We start from the raw sequence: 21,898 nt of genomic DNA, 5'->3' as shown, positions 1-21,898 counted from the left end.
CTCCCAAGTCTTTGCCAATAACAAGCATACCGATAACATGATGCAGCCACCACCATTCTTGAAAATATGAAGAGGGGTATTGTGTTGTGTTGGATTTGCCCTAAACATAATGCTTTGTATTCAGGAAATAAAGTTAATTTCTTTGCCACATTTTTTGCAGTATTACTTTAGTGCCTTGTTGCAAACAGGATGCATGTTTTGGGAATATTTTTTATTCCGTACAGGCTTTTTTCTTTTTACTCTTTCAATTAGGTTAGTATTGAGGAGTAACTACAATGTTGTTGATCCATCCTCAGCTGTCTCCTATCACAGCCATTAAACTCTGTAACTGTTTTAAACTCACCATTGGCTTCATTGTGAAATCCCTGAGTGGTTTCCTTCCTCTCCGGCAACTGAGTTAGGAAGGACGCCTGTATCTTTGTAGTGACTGGGTGTATTGATACACCATCCAAAGTGTAATTAATAACTGCACCATGATCAAAGGGATATTCAATGTCTGCTTTTTTATTTTTACCCATCTACCAATAGGTGACCTTCTTTTCAAGGCATTGGGAAACCTCCCAGGTCTTTGTGGTTGAATCTGTGTTTGAAATTCACTGATTGACAGAGGGACCTTACAGATACTTGTAAGCATCAGAATGACATTTCTCTGAGGCATAGACTCATAAACAGAATTCAAAATTTAAAATGAGAAAAGATACAACAGTCACACTTTAGTGTGTTTATTTTGGTGCAGGCCCCATGGTTCATCTTTGCAAACTACTGTAAGCTTTCTAGCTTTTCAATGTCAGTGTTGTGTTTGCGTTCAAACCCTCCCCTACCGTCTCCAGTGTAATCCAGGGGTCAGACAGTGTCAGCAGGGGAAACCCCTCTGTGTCACATTTGTGTATGAATGGCTGAGGACTGAATGGCTCTTTTACTGCCCGGTGTAGACCTTGCCCTACGGCCCTACGGCCCTACGGCCCCAGCTCTCCTCCCTCGAGCGGGTGACAGGGTGTCCACAGTGTGCATAATTTCTTTAGTAATTGTTGAGCATCTGTACACTTCTTTCTAAGTGCTCAAACTTCACTGGAGTGCTCTGGACATTTAGTAAGAGTGAACAAAGGAAGGGAGTAGGCATCTTTGTTGGCATCAATTCATACAAACCATCATATAAATAGCCGTGTATTTTTTTCTATATGGTTAGTTACACAGCGCTAAAATAATATAATGCTGATATAAAATAATATAAACAGATATAAACCCAGCTGATTACAGTAATCAATCTGATCTAATCATAACTCCTGTTGATCCTCAAGAGCATCCCAGTCACTTCCAGTAGGTTATCCTACCCATGGTTTTTAACTGGGGTCTCCTCAATTCTCTGCCTATCTGTCCCAGCTCTCCGCCCTGCAGCAGAGAGAAAGGACATTAAAGTAGACAGTTGGATTAGCTCTGTGTTCCCCCCGCCCCGTGCCTTCTGCTCTGCTAGCTAATGAGCTGACACGCCCACCAATAGAGCTGGCGTTTTCTAATCAGATGTTCCTCTCCTCTGTGTGAGATGGGTAGAATGTATTTATCCCTCTCTCCTCCCCCCTCTTCGAAACACATTTATGTGCAAGTTGACATTAACGTAAAATCTTTGTCTCCCAAATGCTGCAAACAGGTGCTTGTGAGGCGCTTCAACCTAACATGTTGACATGGGACCTACAGTAAGACACACAGGTGGAATTGAACAAGAGAGCCTGCCTGTATTGTAGGTGCTGGCTGTCTTGAACAGGAGAGCCTTCCTGTATTGTTGGTGCTGGCTGTCTTGAACAGAGGAGCCTGCCATGTAAAACAGGTAATCTCCTGAATGCTCCTGAATCGCCAGCTCTGTGAACGGAGGACCGGCTCTGTGAACGGAGGACTCTGTGAACGGAGGACCTGCTCTGTGAACGGAGGACTCTGTGAACGGAGGACTCTGTGAACGGAGGACCGGCTCTGTGAACGGAGGACTCTGTGAATGGAGGACCTGCTCTGTGAACGGAGGACCGGCTCTGTGAACGGAGGACTCTGTGAACGGAGGACTCTGTGAATGGAGGACTCTGTGAACGGAGGACCTGTCTACTATTTAACTGGGAAGAGAAGATCTTTGTGCTCTAACCCAAGGCCAGGGGACAAACACAGGCCTCTCTGCTGTTCAAGCTCCTCTACACATATTTCTCAAGGACATTTCTTGGCATCTAACAACAACAAATAGCAGGACCATAACACAGCTAACACTATGGGGGTTATTAACGGGGAAGGAGAGGAGGAGAGAGACGAGCTAGCTGCAGTATTAAAGGGGAAGGAGAGGAGGAGAGAGACGAGCTAGCTGCTGTATTAACAGGGAAGGAGAGGAGGAGAGAGACGACCTAGCTGCTGTATTATCAGGGAAGGAGAGGAGGAGAGAGACGAGCTAGCTGCGGTATTAACGGGGAAGGAGAGGAGGAGAGAGACGAGCTAGCTGCGGTATTAACGGGGAAGGAGAGGAGGAGAGAGACGAGCTAGCTGCAGTATTAAAGGGGAAGGAGAGGAGGAGAGAGACGAGCTAGCTGCGGTATTAACGGGGAAGGAGAGGAGGAGAGAGACGAGCTAGCTGCGGTATTAACGGGGAAGGAGAGGAGGAGAGAGACGAGCTAGCTGCGCTATTAACGGGGAAGGAGAGGAGGAGAGAGACGAGCTAGCTGCGCTATTAACGGGGAAGGAGAGGAGGAGAGAGACGAGCTAGCTGCGGTATTAACGGGGAAGGAGAGGAGGAGAGAGGGGATTTTTAATTAAGATGGATGATTTATGGAGGGGAACAGAGACACAACCGGAACAGAACAGGAGTCACAGCTGATAAGGTCACACTTGTTCTGGTTTGTTCACACACATTCTCCTTTTGTTTTCTCAGCCCATTCTCTTATGGAATGCGCCAGGAGATTCTGCAGGTACCGGATTCCATTTGGACCTGGTGAAAAGTGGAATCTATTCCGTCCACTTGGGGCAACATGAGAGCCTATTACCATCTAGTGGGCTTGGTAGTGGGGATGGATGGTGGGTGGATGGATGGATGGTGGGTCGGAGGATGAATTGATGGATGGATGGATGGATGGATTGATGGTGGGTGGGTGAGTGAGTGAGTGAGTGAGTGAGTGAGTGAGTGAGTGAGTGAGTGAGTGAGTGAGTGAGTGGGTGGGTGGATGGATGGATGGATGTATGGTGGGTGGGTGGGTGGGTGGGTGGTGGGTGGGTGGGTGGTGGGTGGGTGGGGGATAGGCCTTTAAGCAACAGACTCTGGCTCCAAGGGTCACGTGTTCAATCTCAGTGCTAGGCACTGGTTTGTTTTAAGCCTGTCCCAAACCTTAACCCTTAACTTAACCACACGGAATGAATGCCTAAGCTTGCACTTTTGCCGAGTTTGACAGCTAAGATACGCCACCACATGGCCTAATTAAAACGTCAACCCATAGCATAAATCTGTTGCTGCAGTTACATCACGGTAACCATGGCGTTTGATTTGGACATTGGGTTGTATTTCCAAGGCATGGAATCTCGGATTCACAACCAAATCTTGTGTGCCCACTGACCAACTACTTAATTTGACCAATACGATTTTTTTGGGGGGATTAACCCAACAGTTATTTTAACACTCTGTCTCAAGAGATTACCAAAGGACAGCCACTCAAAAACAAAATGGAGACAATTGGAGATGACAATTTTCCTTTTTTAATGTAAAGTTAAACAGATGTAGCACAAGGGTGCTATTCTGTAGTCCTTGGCCCTTCTGCTCAATCAGGCAGATAATGAGAGGCTTGTTTGGACAACCCTCTCATTTAGCCTCTAACAAGCTGATCCCACAGGGACTGACAGGCAGGGAGGACAGGGGTTAAACTGACTGTGGACATGACTCACCAACCAGTGTTTAGTGGAATACCTAGGATAGGATAAAGTAATCCTTCTAACCCCCCCCCCCCCCCCCCCCTTAGAGTTAGATGCACTATTGTAAAGTGGTTGTTCCACTGGACATCATAAGGTGAATGCACCAACTTGTAAGTCGCTCTGAATAAGAGCGTCTGCTAAATGACTTAAATGTAAATGTAAATGTAAATGTAGTGTGGCATCAACTATTCATCAGGATACTTAACCCTTGAATGGTGTTATTAGAATGATAATTAATTAGAAAGATACAGGACCATGACGCATCTGGGATGATTGTTAATCGTTGCAATACCAGAAACCCCCTTTTCAGGCTATATATTTCATGAAAGCCCATGGTTTGGGCTCTGTTGATATGTCACTAAATTCCTTATTACACCTTGACCCGAGGTAAGGCCTCACTCTCAGTTCTGTGTACCTGAACTTCCACTACTCCTGCTCTAATTCCTGTAAATGGCCAGGTAATGATGTGTGTTGAAGCACTCTGTCTATCTGGCTATCTTTCAGCTTTTCCTGTTCCCACAGTGTAGTGATAAGCCTGCTTCACAGACTTTACAGATAGCTCATGGTGAACGCAAGGTGATCATTACAACCCAGCCTATAACTTTCCTTCACCTTTCACCTGCCAAGGGGAAAAACAAGTTAAAAATATTTTTTTACGTTTAGAATTTAGAACAGGCTGTAACCATTAGCCACGTTTCTGTTTTTTTTTTTTATAATTTGAAAACTATTTGAAAACATCAGAGCAGTCAATAAAAAACTAACATTGATCTTTTAGAAAAAGATCATTACCGTAGAGGTAATAAACACTAAAAAAACAACATAATGCTGCAATATATTAGTTGATCTATGTGACTGATCATGAATGAACTTCTTGCTTCATTTACGACCCTGTATTTTCCCACCCGACACACACTGGTTGAATCAATGGTGTGTCAATGTAATTTGTCCACGTATCGTGACGTGGAATCTACATGGGAAAATACATTGGATTTGCAAAAATGTATCAAAGTGGTCCTTCATTCTTCATTCTAAAAAACAGCCGCAGGATTATGAATTTGTTTTGGATAAAATATGTTGAACTTGTACCTTTTAAAACAACGTCAGACCTTCAATGTTATATCCATTAGCAGAAGACGAAGAAAAACTAGAGGCTGGGCAGCACCTCCTACTGGAGAATTGATATGCAGTTATCATTTAGTCTCCCATTCGAGGGTTTCTCAATCTCAACCAAAGGTTGAGACCCATAAAGTCTGCCGTGATGACTCATAAAGTCTGCCGTGATGACTCATAAAGTCTGCCGTGATGACTCATAAAGTCTGCCGTGATGACTCATAAAGTCTGCCGTGATGACTCATAAAGTCTGCCGTGATGACTCATAAAGTCTGCCGTGATGACTCATAAAGTCTGCCGTGATGACTCATAAAGTCTGCCGTGATGACTCATAAAGTCTGCCGTGATGACTCATAAAGTCTGCCGTGATGACTCATAAAGTCTGCCATGATGACTCATAAAGTCTGCCATGATGACTCATAAAGTCTGCCATGATGACTCATAAAGTCTGCCATGATGACTCATAAAGTCTGCCATGATGACTCATAAAGTCTGCCATGATGACTCATAAAGTCTGTCATGATGACTCATAAAGTCTGCCATGATGACTCATAAAGTCTGCCATGATGACTCATAAAGTCTGCCATGATGACTCATAAAGTCTGTCATGATGACTCATAAAGTCTGCCATGATGACTCATAAAGTCTGCCATGATGACTCATAAAGTCTGCCATGATGACTCATAAAGTCTGCCATGATGGATTTAGTGAAAAACACTTAAATTGCTGCTCTTCTGGCACCGAATGACCAATCTGCACCAAACGTTACTACTACCTGCTATCAGAGACATGCTATCTGATACCATTATGTTACTACTACCTGTTATCAGAGACATGCTATGTGATACCATTATGTTACTACTACCTGTTATCAGAGACATGCTATGTGATACCATTATGTTACTACTACCTGCTATCAGAGACATGCTATCTGATACCATTATGTTACTACTACCTGCTATCAGGGACATGCTATCTGATACCATTATGTTACTACTACCTGCTATGAGAGACATGCTATCTGATACCATTATGTTACTACTACCTGCTATCAGAGACATGCTATCGGATACCATTATGTTACTACTACCTGCTATCAGAGACATGCTATCTGATACCATTATGTTACTACTACCTGCTATCAGAGACATGCTATCTGATACCATTATGTTACTACTACCTGCTATCAGAGACATGCTATCTGATACCATTATGTTACTACTACCTGCTATCAGAGACATGCTATCTGATACCATTATGTTACTACTACCTGGTATCAGAGACATGCTATCTGATACCATTATGTTACTACTACCTGCTATCAGAGACATGCTATCTGATACCATTATGTTACTACTACCTGCTATCAGAGACATGCTATCTGATACCATTATGTTACTACTACCTGCTATCAGAGACATGCTATCTGATACCATTATGTTACTACTACCTGGTATCAGAGACATGCTATCTGATACCATTATGTTACTACTACCTGCTATCTGATACCATTATGTTACAACTACCTGCTATCAGAGACATGCTATCTGATACCATTATGTTACTACTACCTGCTATCAGAGACATGCTATCTGATACCATTCTGTTACTACTACCTGCTATCAGAGACATGCTATCTGATACCATTATGTTACTACTACCTGCTATCAGAGACATGCTATCTGATACCATTATGTTACTACTACCTGGTATCAGAGACATGCTATCTGATACCATTATGTTACTACTACCTGGTATCAGAGACATGCTATCTGATACCATTATGTTACTACTACCTGCTATCAGAGACATGCTATCTGATACCATTATGTTAATACTACCTGCTATCAGAGACATGCTATCTGATACCATTATGTTACTACTACCTGCTATCAGAGACATGCTATCTGATACCATTATGTTACTATTACCTGCTATCAGAGACATGCTATCTGATACCATTATGTTACTACTACATGCTATCTGATACCATTATGTTACTACTACCTGCTATCAGAGACATGCTATCTGACACCATTATGTTACTACTACCTGCTATCAGAGACATGCTATCTGATACCATTATGTTACTACTACCTGCTATCAGAGACATGCTATCTGATACCTTTATGTTACTACTACCTGCTATCTGATACCATTATGTTACTACTACCTGTTATCAGAGACATGCTATCTGATACCATTATGTTACTACTACCACCTGCTATCAGAGACATGCTATCTGATACCATTATGTTACTACTACCTGCTATCAGAGACATGCTATCTGATACCATTATGTTACTACTACCTGCTATCAGAGACATGCTATCTGATACCATTATGTTACTACTACCTGCTATCAGAGACATGCTATCTGATACCATTATGTTACTACTACCTGCTATCAGAGACATGCTATCTGATACCATTATGTTACTACTACCTGCTATCAGAGACATGCTATCTGATACCATTATGTTACTACTACCTGGTATCAGTGACATGCTATCTGATACCATTATGTTACTACTACCTGGTATCAGTGACATGCTATCTGATACCATTATGTTACTACTACCTGCTATCAGAGACATGCTATCTGATACCATTATGTTACTACTACCTGCTATCAGAGACATGCTATCTGATACCATTATGTTACTACTACCTGGTATCAGAGACATGCTATCTGATACCATTATGTTACTACTACCTGCTATCTGATACCATTATGTTACTACTACCTGCTATCAGAGACATGCTATCTGATACCATTATGTTACTACTACCTGCTATCAGAGACATGCTATCTGATACCATTCTGTTACTACTACCTGCTATCAGAGACATGCTATCTGATACCATTATGTTACTACTACCTGCTATCAGAGACATGCTATCTGATACCATTATGTTACTACTACCTGCTATCAGAGACATGCTATCTGATACCATTATGTTACTACTACCTGGTATCAGAGACATGCTATCTGATACCATTATGTTACTACTACCTGGTATCAGAGACATGCTATCTGATACCATTATGTTACTACTACCTGCTATCAGAGACATGCTATCTGATACCATTATGTTAATACTACCTGCTATCAGAGACATGCTATCTGATACCATTATGTTACTACTACCTGCTATCAGAGACATGCTATCTGATACCATTATGTTACTATTACCTGCTATCAGAGACATGCTATCTGATACCATTATGTTACTACTACATGCTATCTGATACCATTATGTTACTACTACCTGCTATCAGAGACATGCTATCTGACACCATTATGTTACTACTACCTGCTATCAGAGACATGCTATCTGATACCATTATGTTACTACTACCTGCTATCAGAGACATGCTATCTGATACCATTATGTTACTACTACCTGCTATCTGATACCATTATGTTACTACTACCTGCTATCAGAGACATGCTATCTGATACCATTATGTTACTACTACCTGCTATCAGAGACATGCTATCTGATACCATTATGTTACTACTACCTGTTATCAGAGACATGCTATCTGATACCATTATGTTACTACTACCACCTGCTATCAGAGACATGCTATCTGATACCATTATGTTACTACTACCTGCTATCAGAGACATGCTATCTGATACCATTATGTTACTACTACCTGCTATCAGAGACATGCTATCTGATACCATTATGTTACTACTACCTGCTATCAGAGACATGCTATCTGATACCATTATGTTACTACTACCTGCTATCAGAGACATGCTATCTGATACCATTATGTTACTACTACCTGCTATCAGAGACATGCTATCTGATACCATTATGTTACTACTACCTGCTATCAGAGACATGCTATCTGATACCATTATGTTACTACTACCTGCTATCAGAGACATGCTATCTGATACCATTATGTTACTACTACCTGCTATCAGAGACATGCTATCTGATACCATTATGTTACTACTACCTGCTATCAGAGACATGCTATCTGATACCATTATGTTACTACTACCTGCTATCAGAGACATGCTATCTGATACCATTATGTTACTACTACCTGCTATCTGATACCATTATGTTACTACTACCTGCTATCAGAGACATGCTATCTGATACCATTATGTTACTACTACCTGCTATCAGAGACATGCTATCTGATACCATTATGTTACTACTACCTGCTATCAGAGACATGCTATCTGATACCATTATGTTACTACTACCACCTGCTATCAGAGACATGCTATCTGATACCATTATGTTACTACTACCTGCTATCAGAGACATGCTATCTGATACCATTATGTTACTACTACCTGCTATCAGAGACATGCTATCTGATACCATTATGTTACTACTACCTGTTATCAGAGACATGCTATCTGATACCATTATGTTACTACTACCACCTGCTATCAGAGACATGCTATCTGATACCATTATGTTACTACTACCTGCTATCAGAGACATGCTATCTGATACCATTATGTTACTACTACCTGCTATCAGAGACATGCTATCTGATACCATTATGTTACTACTACCTGCTATCAGAGACATGCTATCTGATACCATTATGTTACTACTACCTGCTATCAGAGACATGCTATCTGATACCATTATGTTACTACTACCTGCTATCAGAGACATGCTATCTGATACCATTATGTTACTACTACCTGCTATCAGAGACATGCTATCTGATACCATTATGTTACTACTACCTGCTATCAGAGACATGCTATCTGATACCATTATGTTACTACTACCTGCTATCAGAGACATGCTATCTGATACCATTATGTTACTACTACCTGCTATCAGAGACATGCTATCTGATACCATTATGTTACTACTACCTGCTATCAGAGACATGCTATCTGATACCATTATGTTACTACTACCTGCTATCTGATACCATTATGTTACTACTACCTGCTATCAGAGACATGCTATCTGATACCATTATGTTACTACTACCTGCTATCAGAGACATGCTATCTGATACCATTATGTTACTACTACCTGCTATCAGAGACATGCTATCTGATACCATTATGTTACTACTACCACCTGCTATCAGAGACATGCTATCTGATACCATTATGTTACTACTACCTGCTATCAGAGACATGCTATCTGATACCATTATGTTACTACTACCTGCTATCAGAGACATGCTATCTGATACCATTATGTTACTACTACCTGCTATCAGAGACATGCTATTTGATACCATTATGTTACTACTACATGCTATCTGATACCATTATGTTACTACTACCTGGTATCAGAGACATGCTATCTGATACCATTATGTTACTACTACCTGGTATCAGAGACATGCTATCTGATACCATTATGTTACTACTACCTGCTATCAGAGACATGCTATCTGATACCATTATGTTACTACTACCTGCTATCAGAGACATGCTATCTGATACCATTATGTTACTACTACCTGCTATCAGAGACATGCTATCTGATACCATTATGTTACTACTACCTGCAATCAGAGACATGCTATCTGATACCATTATGTTACTATTACCTGCTATCAGAGACATGCTATCTGATACCATTATGCTACTACTACCTGCTATCTGATACCATTATGCTACTACTACATGCTATCTGATAACATTATGTTACTACTACCTGCTATCAGAGACATGCTATCTGACACCATTATGTTACTACTACCTGCTATCAGAGACATGCTATCTGATACCATTATGTTACTACTACCTGGTATCAGAGACATGCTATCTGATACCATTATGTTACTACTACCTGCTATCAGAGACATGCTATCTGATACCATTATGTTACTATTTCCTGCTATCAGAGCTTGTTGTGCCGGGACACGCTATCTGACAACAAGCTGATTTAAGAAGAAATCGTCAACCCCGTTACTTTATTTGGCACTTAAGGACAGATTTTTGAATTTTTGGATGACACTTCTTAAGTTGAAATATATAAGTCTCATTTTCCTGCAAGTTGATGAAACTCAACCTGAGCCCATGGACAACTCTGATCAAGATATGAACTGTTACTTGTCACTCTCACTTAGGTGTGAATGGCTGTATGCACTTCACTCTATTTATTTAACTAGGGAAGTCAGTTTTAAGAACAAATTCTTATTTACAATGACGGACTACTCCGGCCAAACCTGGACGACGCTGGGACAATTGTGCACCACCCTAGGGAACTTCCAATCACGGGCGGATGTGATACAGCCTGGATTCGAACCAGGGACTGTAGTGACGCCTCTTGCACTGAGATGCAGTGTCCTGGACTACTGCGCAACTCGGGAGCTCCACTACACATATAGCATTTAAAATCAACGTACTACCTTGCATTATCTATACCTAAATTGTAAATTCTATTCTGTAATAGTATTTGTATTGTTATTTATATTATTTAAACATGTTAGATTATAAGTAATACATCTTGCTTGATAAGTTAATTAATTGTAAGTATAACACTAGCTCTCTTTTGTTATTTTTCCATGTTTTGTTGTTGTGAAGAGAAAAATATGACAAAAAAAGTACCGATGGATGCAATGTAATTGCAAATCCTCCAGCTGACAGAGACATTGATTTAACACGTGAAGGAATCTACATTGCATAGTAAACACTGTAGAGGATAGAGGACAATTCATGACCATGGCGTTCAAATATGAAATACATAGGCAGGTTTACTGATAGTCAAATAATTAAGTTGAGGAAGGGGAAGTAAAATAATAATTTCCTTATGGTGAAACCCATTTAATTTGTGTAACAGTAAATGATGATTGTCCCAATGGAGCTTTTATGAGGGCAGTGATTTAAAAATAACTCCTAAAATGTATTTTGTATGTCTTCACCACAGGGTATCCACCATAGAAGTAGAATGAGATTATATTTATATTGCCTCCACTCTTAAATAACAGGTTTTAGTTTGGGATTGAATGCTTTCCTTGTTTTTCCTCGCATATGGAGGTCATGAGTTGTCAACTCATTCAAATATTTTTTTCCCTCAAAACATAAGGAAAATTCACATATTTTTTCAATTGCACCTATAGGCTGTGTCTGTATGAAGACTTGCAAAGGCTATGTACCAGAGATTATTTATGACCCGCAGCAGAAACAGTGCTAAAAATGACAAACGCGTGTCGCAAACGAATGAAAATTGTCCCTCTCCGTTTGCCTTCGTTACCATAGAGACGGAAACAATTATTTCTATGGAAACTGGAGCATGGATGACTACTGTTGCTCTTAGCACTGGATAAATAGTGAATTAAATGTCTAAACTGATGTTTATTTCATAGTATTACATTTGAATGAGGTAAGGCCACTGCTATTTAAGATAACATGAAGAGCATTCATGCAGGCTGTCATTCACAATCAAATTATGTAGCTAGTTGTTCGATTCTTACTTCCTAACGTTAGCTAGCTAGAGGTTATGGTGCTTTCAAGACCACTAGGAACTCGGATAAAAACGAGGTAAAATCATGATTTCAGTGATCTTTAGGTTGAAAATGTCGAACTCTACTTGTAGTTCCAAATTGGATGACCGTTCAAAACAAATTTTCCCAGTCGAAGCTCGTTTTTTTAGTGAGTTTCCAGTTGTCTTGAACGCACTGCAAATCGAAAGTTGTAGATTTCCCAGTTGTTTTGAATGGGGCATTTGCCCATCTCAATCTAGTGCCCAAATTGACGAACTACAGTATGTTGCGCAACTGAGTCAGTCGTCCCGATGAGCCCTTCCTAGCTAGTTTATGTTGGATAGCTGGCAACAAAAGCAACATGGCACTAGTTAAAACTTGTAAAAGAAAGTGATGTTTATTTAAATGGGAGAGGTCGAAATAACTTGTAGTATAGGTCACCATCTCCAATTTGTTCCATCCCACTTGATTTTTATCTCGAGTAGTCTACCGAGCCTAATAACCTAATATTGGTCACGGTGAGACAGTCCACTGCTCAATGGGGAGACAGCATGGGGCACTGTCTTTTGCTCCCGCTTGCCGCAGTAAGGAGAGGGCAGTAACTACATAGTGTTGCCAATATTAGACCAGGGTGACAGCTACGGCATTAACGTCTAATGTATGTAAAACATTTTATATATATATATATATATAAAACGAACAATTACCCTGATAAAAACGGAATGATTCTGAACTCACAAGTCCAAATTTCGGCAGAAAAGTTAAAACATTTTGCTGAAGTTTCTAGTCATAAGCGTAACATAGCAAGCTAGGAAGAGCTCATCCGGACGACTAAACCGGGTGGCCACCTAGCGTATGTTTTAGCCTCGTACGAACCATGCTAAACTCGCGAATTTACATTATATCTGGTTAGTTCGTATAAGGCTATATCCGTAATTCCGTATATCCTCGCCCCACAGTTCACTCATATGGTGCTTTCAAGACAACCGGGAACTCGGAAAAAAAACGAGTTAAAATCATGACGCCCGTTATCTTCAGTTCGGAAAGGCCGGAGCTCTAGAAAGATGGCCGAAAAAAACAAGCTCCGACGGAGGAAAACATTTTTTGAACGGTAATCCAATTTAGAATTCTAAATCGGATTACAGTTTAAAACGTTTTCTTCTAGTCGGAGCTTGTTTCCCCCCCTAGTTCCCAGTTGTCTTGAACACACTGAAGTCGAAAGTCTGAGATTTCCCAGTTGTGAACGCGGCAATAGCACCAACAATCGGATGCATCCGGTTTTCAACAGTACAGTTAGAGAGGATGGATTTAAAGGGCTGTAGCCATGCCGACAGCGTTCCTCAACCCCTTCCAGGTTTTCAACTGGCCGTTCTGTACAGCACCGTTTCCGTTTAATTGAATGTTCCAGAACTTAAACATTTACTGAACGCAGCCCTGTTGTTCACATGCGCAACCCTTTCATTGGCTAGAATGGTCCCACCTGATCTCACCTGCCTTTAATCAGAGAGGGAAAGAGAGGCTCAACTCAGCGGAAAATTGGTCTCCCTCCAGCAGGTGCCGTTGTTTCGCTCGCCAAGCAAGGAGTTTGTATATGGAGATCAACAAAAAAATGTTAGGGAGGAGAGACATGTAATCTTAGTTAAATAAATAAATACATCTTGTCAGTGTATCCATAATCTTTGCTTCAGTCATTGACAACATGTATTTCAATTGTTAGGGGGGTCTCTCGGCTATCTTGTCAATATAATAGATCGTATTTGATACAACTAATTCAACCTAGCTTCCTTTTCCGCCTGCTAAATTACGGTTACACTCATAGCCACTGTAGATTTCATGTGCTGCTATTTGTCTAGCTAACAAGCGTGTGGTGAAAATATACAAATAGTATTACCTTGAGTGTTTGCCAACAATTTAGTTTGTTTTGTAATATCAGCAGCATGACGTTGTAAAATAGCGTACACCTTGTGGTTTGACCAATCAGCAAATTGCAGTCATTAGTTATAGAAATGTGGACAGACTACATAAATAACATGAAACACTCCTACAGTTTATTCCTCCCCCAATGCCGACTTGCCTAGTCATATAGGAAAAGCAAGGGAATGAATGTCGGGGCATACACGTACTTCTACACCTGCATTGCTTGCTGTTTGGGGGTTTTAGGCTGGGTTTCTGTACAGCACTTTGAGATATCAGCTGATGTACGAAGGGCTTTATAAATACATTTGATTTGATATATCCACAGGCTGTTTTCTTTTGCTGATGATAAGGAAGAAACATATTGTTTTTTTTGTACTGGTGTACATATGAATGTCGACAGGAATCCACAGGTTACTTCTAATGACAAGAGTTTTTTTGTAAAAGTTTTTTTTATACATTAATTGTATTTTTGTATTATTCAAATGACGGTGAATACAGCCGTTATGGTGAGCTTGGATTGTACATCAGCTTCTATTCAGTTATGTAATAGCCTAGCCTATGCAGAATAACTTCTTACCTATGCATTATGGGTGCTGTTCATTATATATTTTTTCCCCCAGAGATGTTGGCCGAAGTTCCAGGGAACCCTCTAAGCTCTGGCCTCCTCTGGACAGCCACCCGGGGTAAAGATGAAAAGGTAGGAAGTAATAGAACATTCATTCAACTATTGTGGTAATTAATTTTTTTATTTTATTTAACTAGGCAAGTCAGTTAAGAACAAATTCTTATTTTCAATGACGGCCTACTGGGGAACAGTGGGTTCAAGTTCCTTGTTCAGGGGCAGAACGACAGATTTTTACCTTGTCAACTCGGGGATTCGATCTAGCAACCTTTCACTTACTGGCCCAACACTCTAACCACTAGGGCTACCTGCTGCCCCTAAATTAGTTTAAGAGCAATTAGTTGCTCTTAATACCATATTTGTTTTTTTATTCATTGATAGCCAATGAGTCAGATTTACAGCTGGAAGCTCTTTCACTATAGTTCAGCTCATGCTGAAGATGCTTTGAATTAAAGCTGGTCAAACAGCTCCCTCTGGTGGCAATATGCACACACAACAGGTAGGGACACTCTTCTATCATTACAGTCATCACTGTGTAGCAGGCTTTTTGGCCCCTTTGTGTATGGCATCCAAGTCACTCTTATTCTACCGTGGGCTTTTGCCTCTTGCCAGGAGATCCCCATTTTTTCTGAGTTATTGTAGTGTAACGTCTGTAGTTATCTTTAGTCCATTTGTCTCAGTGTCTCCCTCTCTGTGCCCCCAGGGCCCAGGCATAACCCTGCAGCGGTCAAGGGATGCCCAGAGGAAGATGTCCTCGCAGCGTTGCTGCTTCCTAGGGGTGGAGACCTGTGCAGAGCTGAAGTGGGAGGACTGGGAGCTGGGAGGGGAGTTCACTAAGACCCTGCCGCTGAAGAACATCCATAGTAAACTACAGAAACTACATTTCAGGTGAGTCTGGTGTCAGGGATTATTTCTCTAGAGTTGGATCTGAAGTGGCACCCTATTCCCTATGTAGTGCACTTCTTTTGGCCAGAGACCCATGGAGCCAGAGCCAGATGTAGTACACTACATGCTCAGCAGGATTTCAGACTTTCTCTTAGAAATGTAACGTGTTAGGATGAACATTTTTTTTTTATGCATTAATTCCGCGTAGTTACAGCATTAATTCCACGTGGTTACAGGGTTAATTTCGCGTGGTTACTGGGTTAAATTCTGCGTGGTTACTGGATTAAAACAGAAACAAGTCAAAGGTTAACAGTTTAGGCATTGATTCAGAGTGGTTAAGGTTAGGGCTATGGTTTTGGGTTAAGGTTTAAAACGAAATACTACATAATGACATGATATTACCATCAGGTGTCATCAGTATGCACAGCATTCCCCCGTCTTGTTAGAGCATTGTGAACTGCTGTAGTGCATTGGTCAGAGCAGTGCGTTTCGGCTCTGATCGTCACCAGTTCGTGCCCAGTGAACAATTATTATTAAAATACATTTGTGCGTCCCGAGCAAGGCATATATCAACTTTCTCTGGACCTTTATAACACGTTCTCTGGACCTTTATAACACGTTCTCTGGACCTTTATAACACGTTCTCTGGACCTTTATAACACGTTCTCTGGACCTTTATAACACGTTCTCTGGACCTTTATAACACGTTCTCTGGACCTTTATAACACGTTTTCTGGACTTTTCTAAAATGTTCTTTGGACCTTTATAACACGTTCTCTGGACCTTTATAACACGTTCTCTGGACCTTTTATAACACGTTCTCTGGACCTTTCTAAAATGTTCTCTGGACCTTTTATAAAACGTCCAAACTTTCTAGTGGTTAGAGCGTTGGGCCAGTAACCGAAAGATTGCTGGATCGAATCCCCGAGCTGACACGGTAAAAATCTATCGTTCTGCCCCTGAGCAAGACAGTTAACCCACTGTTCCCCAGGCGCCGAAGACGTGGATGTCGATTAAGGCAGCCGCCCCGCACCTTTCTGATTCAGAGTGGTTGGGTTAAATGCAGAAGACACATTTCAGTTGAATGCTTTCAGTTGTACAACTGACTAGGTTTCCCCCTTTCCCTTTCCCTTTTGGCCAGAGACCCAAAATATATGCACTATATAGGGAATAGGGAACTCTCCTTCCGTGGCCTCCAACTGCTCTTAAACGCAAGTAAAACTAAATGCATGCTATTCAATCGATCACTGCCCGCACCTGCTCGCCCGTCCAGCATCACTACTTTGGACGGCTCTGACTTAGAATACGTGGACAACTACAAATACCTGGGTGTCTGGTTAGACTGTAAACTGTCCTTCCAGACTCACATTAAGCATCTCCAATCCAAAATTAAATCTAGAATCGGCTTCCTATATCGCAACAAAGCATCCTTCACTCATGCTGCCAAACATACCCTCGTAAAACTGACTATCCTACCGATCCTCGACTTCGGTGATGTCATCTATAAAATAGCCTCCAACACTTTACTCAACAAACTGGATGCAGTCTATCACAGTGCCATCCGTTTTGTCACCAAAGCCCCATACACTACCCACCATTGCGACCTGTACGCTCTCGTTGGTTGGCCCTCGCTTCATACTCGTCGCCAAACCCACTGGCTACAGGTTATCTACAAGTCTCTGCTAGGTAAAGCCCCGCCTTATCTCAGCTCACCGGTCACCATAGCAGCACCCACCCGTAGCACACGCTCCAGCAGGTATATCTCACTGGTCACCCCCAAAGCCAATTCCTCCTTTGGTCGTCTTTCCTTCCAGTTCTCTGCTGCCAATGACTGGAACGAACTGCAAAAATCTCTGAAGCTGGAGACTCATATCTCCCTCACTAACTTTAAGCACCAGCTGTCAGAGCAGCTCACAGATCACTGCACCTGTACATAGCCCACCTGTAAACAGCCCATCCAACTACCTCATCCCCATACTGTTATTTATTTATTTATCTTGCTCCTTTGCACCCCAGTATCTCTACTTGCACATTCATCCTACCATTCCAGTGTTTAATTGCTATATTGTAATTACTTCGCCACCATGGCCTATTTATTGCCTTAACTTACCTCATTTGCTGTAAGGACTTTTTTGGAAACACTTCTCAATACGAACAAAAAAACAATAAAACAGACGAAAAACGACGAAGCTACAGTCCTGAACTAGTGAACATAGAATACATGAACGCACGAACAGGAACAATCACCCACAAACAAACAGTGAAAACAGGCTACCTTAATATGGTTCCCAATCAGAGACAATGACAAACACCTGCCTCTGATTGAGAACCATATTAGCAATACCAATTTGTAAGTCGCTCTGGATAAGAGCGTCTGCTAAATGACTTAAATGTAAATTAGGCCAAACAACAAACCCAACATAGAAACATAAAACATAGACTACACCCACCCAGCTCACGTCCTGACCAACTAAACAAAGACTAAACAAAGGAAATAAGGTCAGGAACGTGACATTTGCACTCACTGTATATAGACTTTTTGGTTTATTTTTTCTACTGTATTATTGACTGTATGTTTTGTTTATTCCATGTGTAACTCTGTGTTGTTATATGTGTCGAATTGCTATGCTTTATCTTGGCCGGGTCGCAGTTGTAAATGAGAACTTGTTCTCAACTGGCCTACCTGGTTAAATAAAAGTGACATAAAAAAGGGTGCCATTTTACACACCAATGAAAGTATATGCAAGTTAGATATGAACAGCTAGGACATACACAGTATACTAAATGACCAGCCCATTATTATACACAGTATACTAAATGACCAGCCCATTATCATACACAGTATACTAAATGACCAGCCCATTATCATACACAGTATACTAAATGACCAGCCCATTATCATACACAGTATACTAAATGACCAGCCCATTATCATACACAGTATACTAAATGACCAGCCCATTATTATACACAGTATACTAAATGACCAGCCCATTATCATACACAGTATACTAAATGACCAGCCCATTATCATACACAGTATACTAAATGACCAGCCCATTATCATACACAGTATACTAAATGACCAGCCCATTATCATACACAGTAAACTGAATGACCAGCCCATTATCATACACAGTATACTAAATGACCAGCCCATTATCATACACAGTATACTAAATGACCAACTCATTATCATTAAAAAAGAGGTAGGGAATGAGGGGGGTAAAGAGGAGGTAGAGAATGAGGGGGGTAAAGAGGAGGTGGAGAATGAGGGGGGTAAAGAGGAGGTGGAGAATGAGGGGGGTAAAGAGGAGGTGGAGAATGAGGGGGGTAAATAGGAGGTAGAGAATGAGGGGGGTAAAGAGGAGGTAGAGAATGAGGGGGGTAAAGAGGAGGTAGAGAATGAGGGGGGTAAAGAGGAGGTAGAGAATGAGGGGGGTAAAGAGGAGGTGGAGAATGAGGGGGGTAAAGAGGAGGTAGAGAGTGAGAGAGAAACATAAACGAGAAACGAGTTAAACATGAAAACGTCTCCAGAAAACATTTCCCATTGACTGTAACGTATTGAGAAAAACGTCAACTACTGTGACATAATACCTTTATTCCCAAAAAACGAGCCAGGATGACGTTGTTCCATGATATCATGTTGAAGTTATCAGTGTCCTCCATAATTATTGGGATAGTGACACATTTTTTGTGGTTTTGGTTCTGTACTCCAGCACTTTGGATTTGAAATGATAGAATGACTATGAGGTTAAAGTGCAGACTGTCCGCTTTAATTTGAGGGTATTTTCATCCATATCAGGTGAATGGTTTAGAAATCACAGGACTTTTTGCTCATAGTTCCCCCCATTTTAGGGGACCAAAAGTAATTCAGGACTATCTGTAATCATAGAAGCATCCACATTAATGTGGAAGTGTTAAGAAATAAATTATATTTATTGTTTACAATAAAAGTGACTCCAAAATGACACAATATATTATTTACCATTCATTTCCATTTGGCACAAAATAATCTAAAACACAACCAAAACAAAAAGCAAATGCATCCAACAAGTTTGTAGAGTCACAAGGTTGATGTAGTCATTTGCGTGCTAGGAATACTGTATGGGACCAAATACTAAACCTTTGACAACTTTAATACACATTTAGGACTAAACTAACTAATTTCTAAACCATTTACCCCATATGGATGAAATAAAGCTGACAGTCTGCACTTTAACCTCATAGACATGGTATCATTTCAAATCAAAAGTGCTGGACTACAGAGCCAAGACAACAAAAAATATGTCACTGTCAGAGGGCACTGTTGATTTTTTATTCATTTATCCGTTATTTTACCAGGTAAGTTGACTGAGAACATATTCTCATTTACAGCAACGACCTGGGGAATAGTTACAGGGGAGAGGAGGGGGGATGAATGAGCCAATTGTAAACTGGGGATTATTAGGTGACCATGATGGTTTGAGGGCCTGATTGGGAATTTAGCCAGGACACCGGGGTTAACACCCCTACTCTTACGATAAGTGCCATGGGATCTTTAATGACCTCAGAGAGGTCAGGACACCCGTTTAACATCCCCCTACACAGGGGCATTGGGATATTTCTTTAGACCATTGGGGGATATTTTTTTTAGACCAGAGGGAAGAGTGCCTCCTACTGGCCCTCCAACATCACTTCCAGCAGCATCTGGTCTCCCATCCAGGGACTGACCAGGACCAACCCTGCTTAGCTTCAGAAGCAAGCCAGCAGTGGTATGCAGGGTGGTATGCTGCTGGCTAAATACTTGATACAGTGCCTTTGGAAAGTATTCAGACCTCTTGACTTTTTCCACATTTTGTTACGTTACAGCCTTATTCTAAAATTGATTAAAAAAAGATAATCCTCAGCAATTACACACAATACCCCCAAATATATATATATATTTTTTTAAATAACTTATTAACATAAGTATTCAGACCCTTTGCTATGAGAAACAAAATTGAGCTCAGGTGCATCCTGTTTCCATTGATCATCCTTGAGATGTTTCTACAACTTGATTGGAGTCCACCTGTGGTAAATTCAATTGATTGGACATGATTTGGAAAGGCACACAGCTGTCTATACAAGGTCCCACAGTTGACAGTGCATGTCAGAGCAAAAACCAAGCCATGAGGTCAAAGGAATTGTCTGTAGAGCTCAGAGACAAGATTGTGTCGAGGCACAGATCTGGGGAAGGCTACCATTGAAGGTCCCCAAGAACACAGTGTCCTCCATCATTCTTAAATGGAAGATGTTTGCAACCACCAACACTCGTCCTAGAGCTGGCCGCCCAGACAACTGAGCAATCGGGGGAGAAGGGCCTTGGTCAGGGAGGTGACCAAGAACCCGATGGTCACTTTGACAGAACTCTAGAGTTCCTCTGTGGAGATGGGAGAACCTTCCAGAAGGACAACCATCTCTGCAGCACGCCACCAATCAGGTATTTATAGTAGAGTGGCCAGATGGAAGCCACTCCTCAGTAAAAGGTACATTCTAGCCCGCTTGGAGTTTGCCAAAAGGCACCTAAAGACTCTCAGACCATGAGAAACAAGATTTTCTGGTCTGTTGAACTATTTGGCCTGAATGCGAAGCGTCACGTCTGGAGGAAACCTGGCACCATCCCTACGGTGAAGCATGGTGGTGGCAGCGTCATGCTATGGGATGTTTTTCAGTGGCAGGGACTGGGAGACTAGTCAGGATCGAGGGAAACCTGAAAACCTGCTCCAGAGCACTCAGGACCTCAGACGGGGGTGAAGGTTCTCCTTCCAACAGGACAACGACCCTAAGCACACAACCAAGACAACGCAGGAGTGGCTTTGGGACAAGTCTCTGAATGTCCTTGAGTGGCCCAGCCAGAGCCCGGACTTGAACCCGATTGAACATCTCTGGAGAGACCTGAAAATAGCTGTGCAGTGACGCTCCCCATCCAACCTGACAGAGCTTGAGAGGATCTGCAGAGAAGAATGGGAGAA

General features: G+C 41.4%; 1 protein-coding gene across 1 annotated transcript in view; it reads left to right on the top strand.

Annotated features, from left to right (window-relative positions):
• The first annotated feature begins 12,290 nt into the window (after positions 1-12,290).
• The window catches only part of cfap65 (cilia and flagella associated protein 65), a 107,219-nt gene continuing 97,611 nt past the window's right edge, over positions 12,291-21,898 (top strand). The window contains exons 1-3 of the mRNA XM_071341500.1: positions 12,291-12,381; positions 15,019-15,095; positions 15,724-15,908. Of these exons, the coding sequence (XP_071197601.1) occupies positions 15,021-15,095; positions 15,724-15,908 (260 nt within the window). The 5' untranslated portion in view covers positions 12,291-12,381; positions 15,019-15,020. The remainder of the gene's footprint in view (positions 12,382-15,018; positions 15,096-15,723; positions 15,909-21,898) is intronic.

The sequence above is a fragment of the Salvelinus alpinus genome, chromosome 14, assembly GCF_045679555.1.
Source record: "Salvelinus alpinus chromosome 14, SLU_Salpinus.1, whole genome shotgun sequence".
In the NCBI taxonomy this organism is placed as follows: Eukaryota; Metazoa; Chordata; class Actinopteri; order Salmoniformes; family Salmonidae; genus Salvelinus; species Salvelinus alpinus.
Note: the sequence above shows the minus strand (reverse complement) of the source record. Positions and strands in the feature narration are given on the sequence as shown.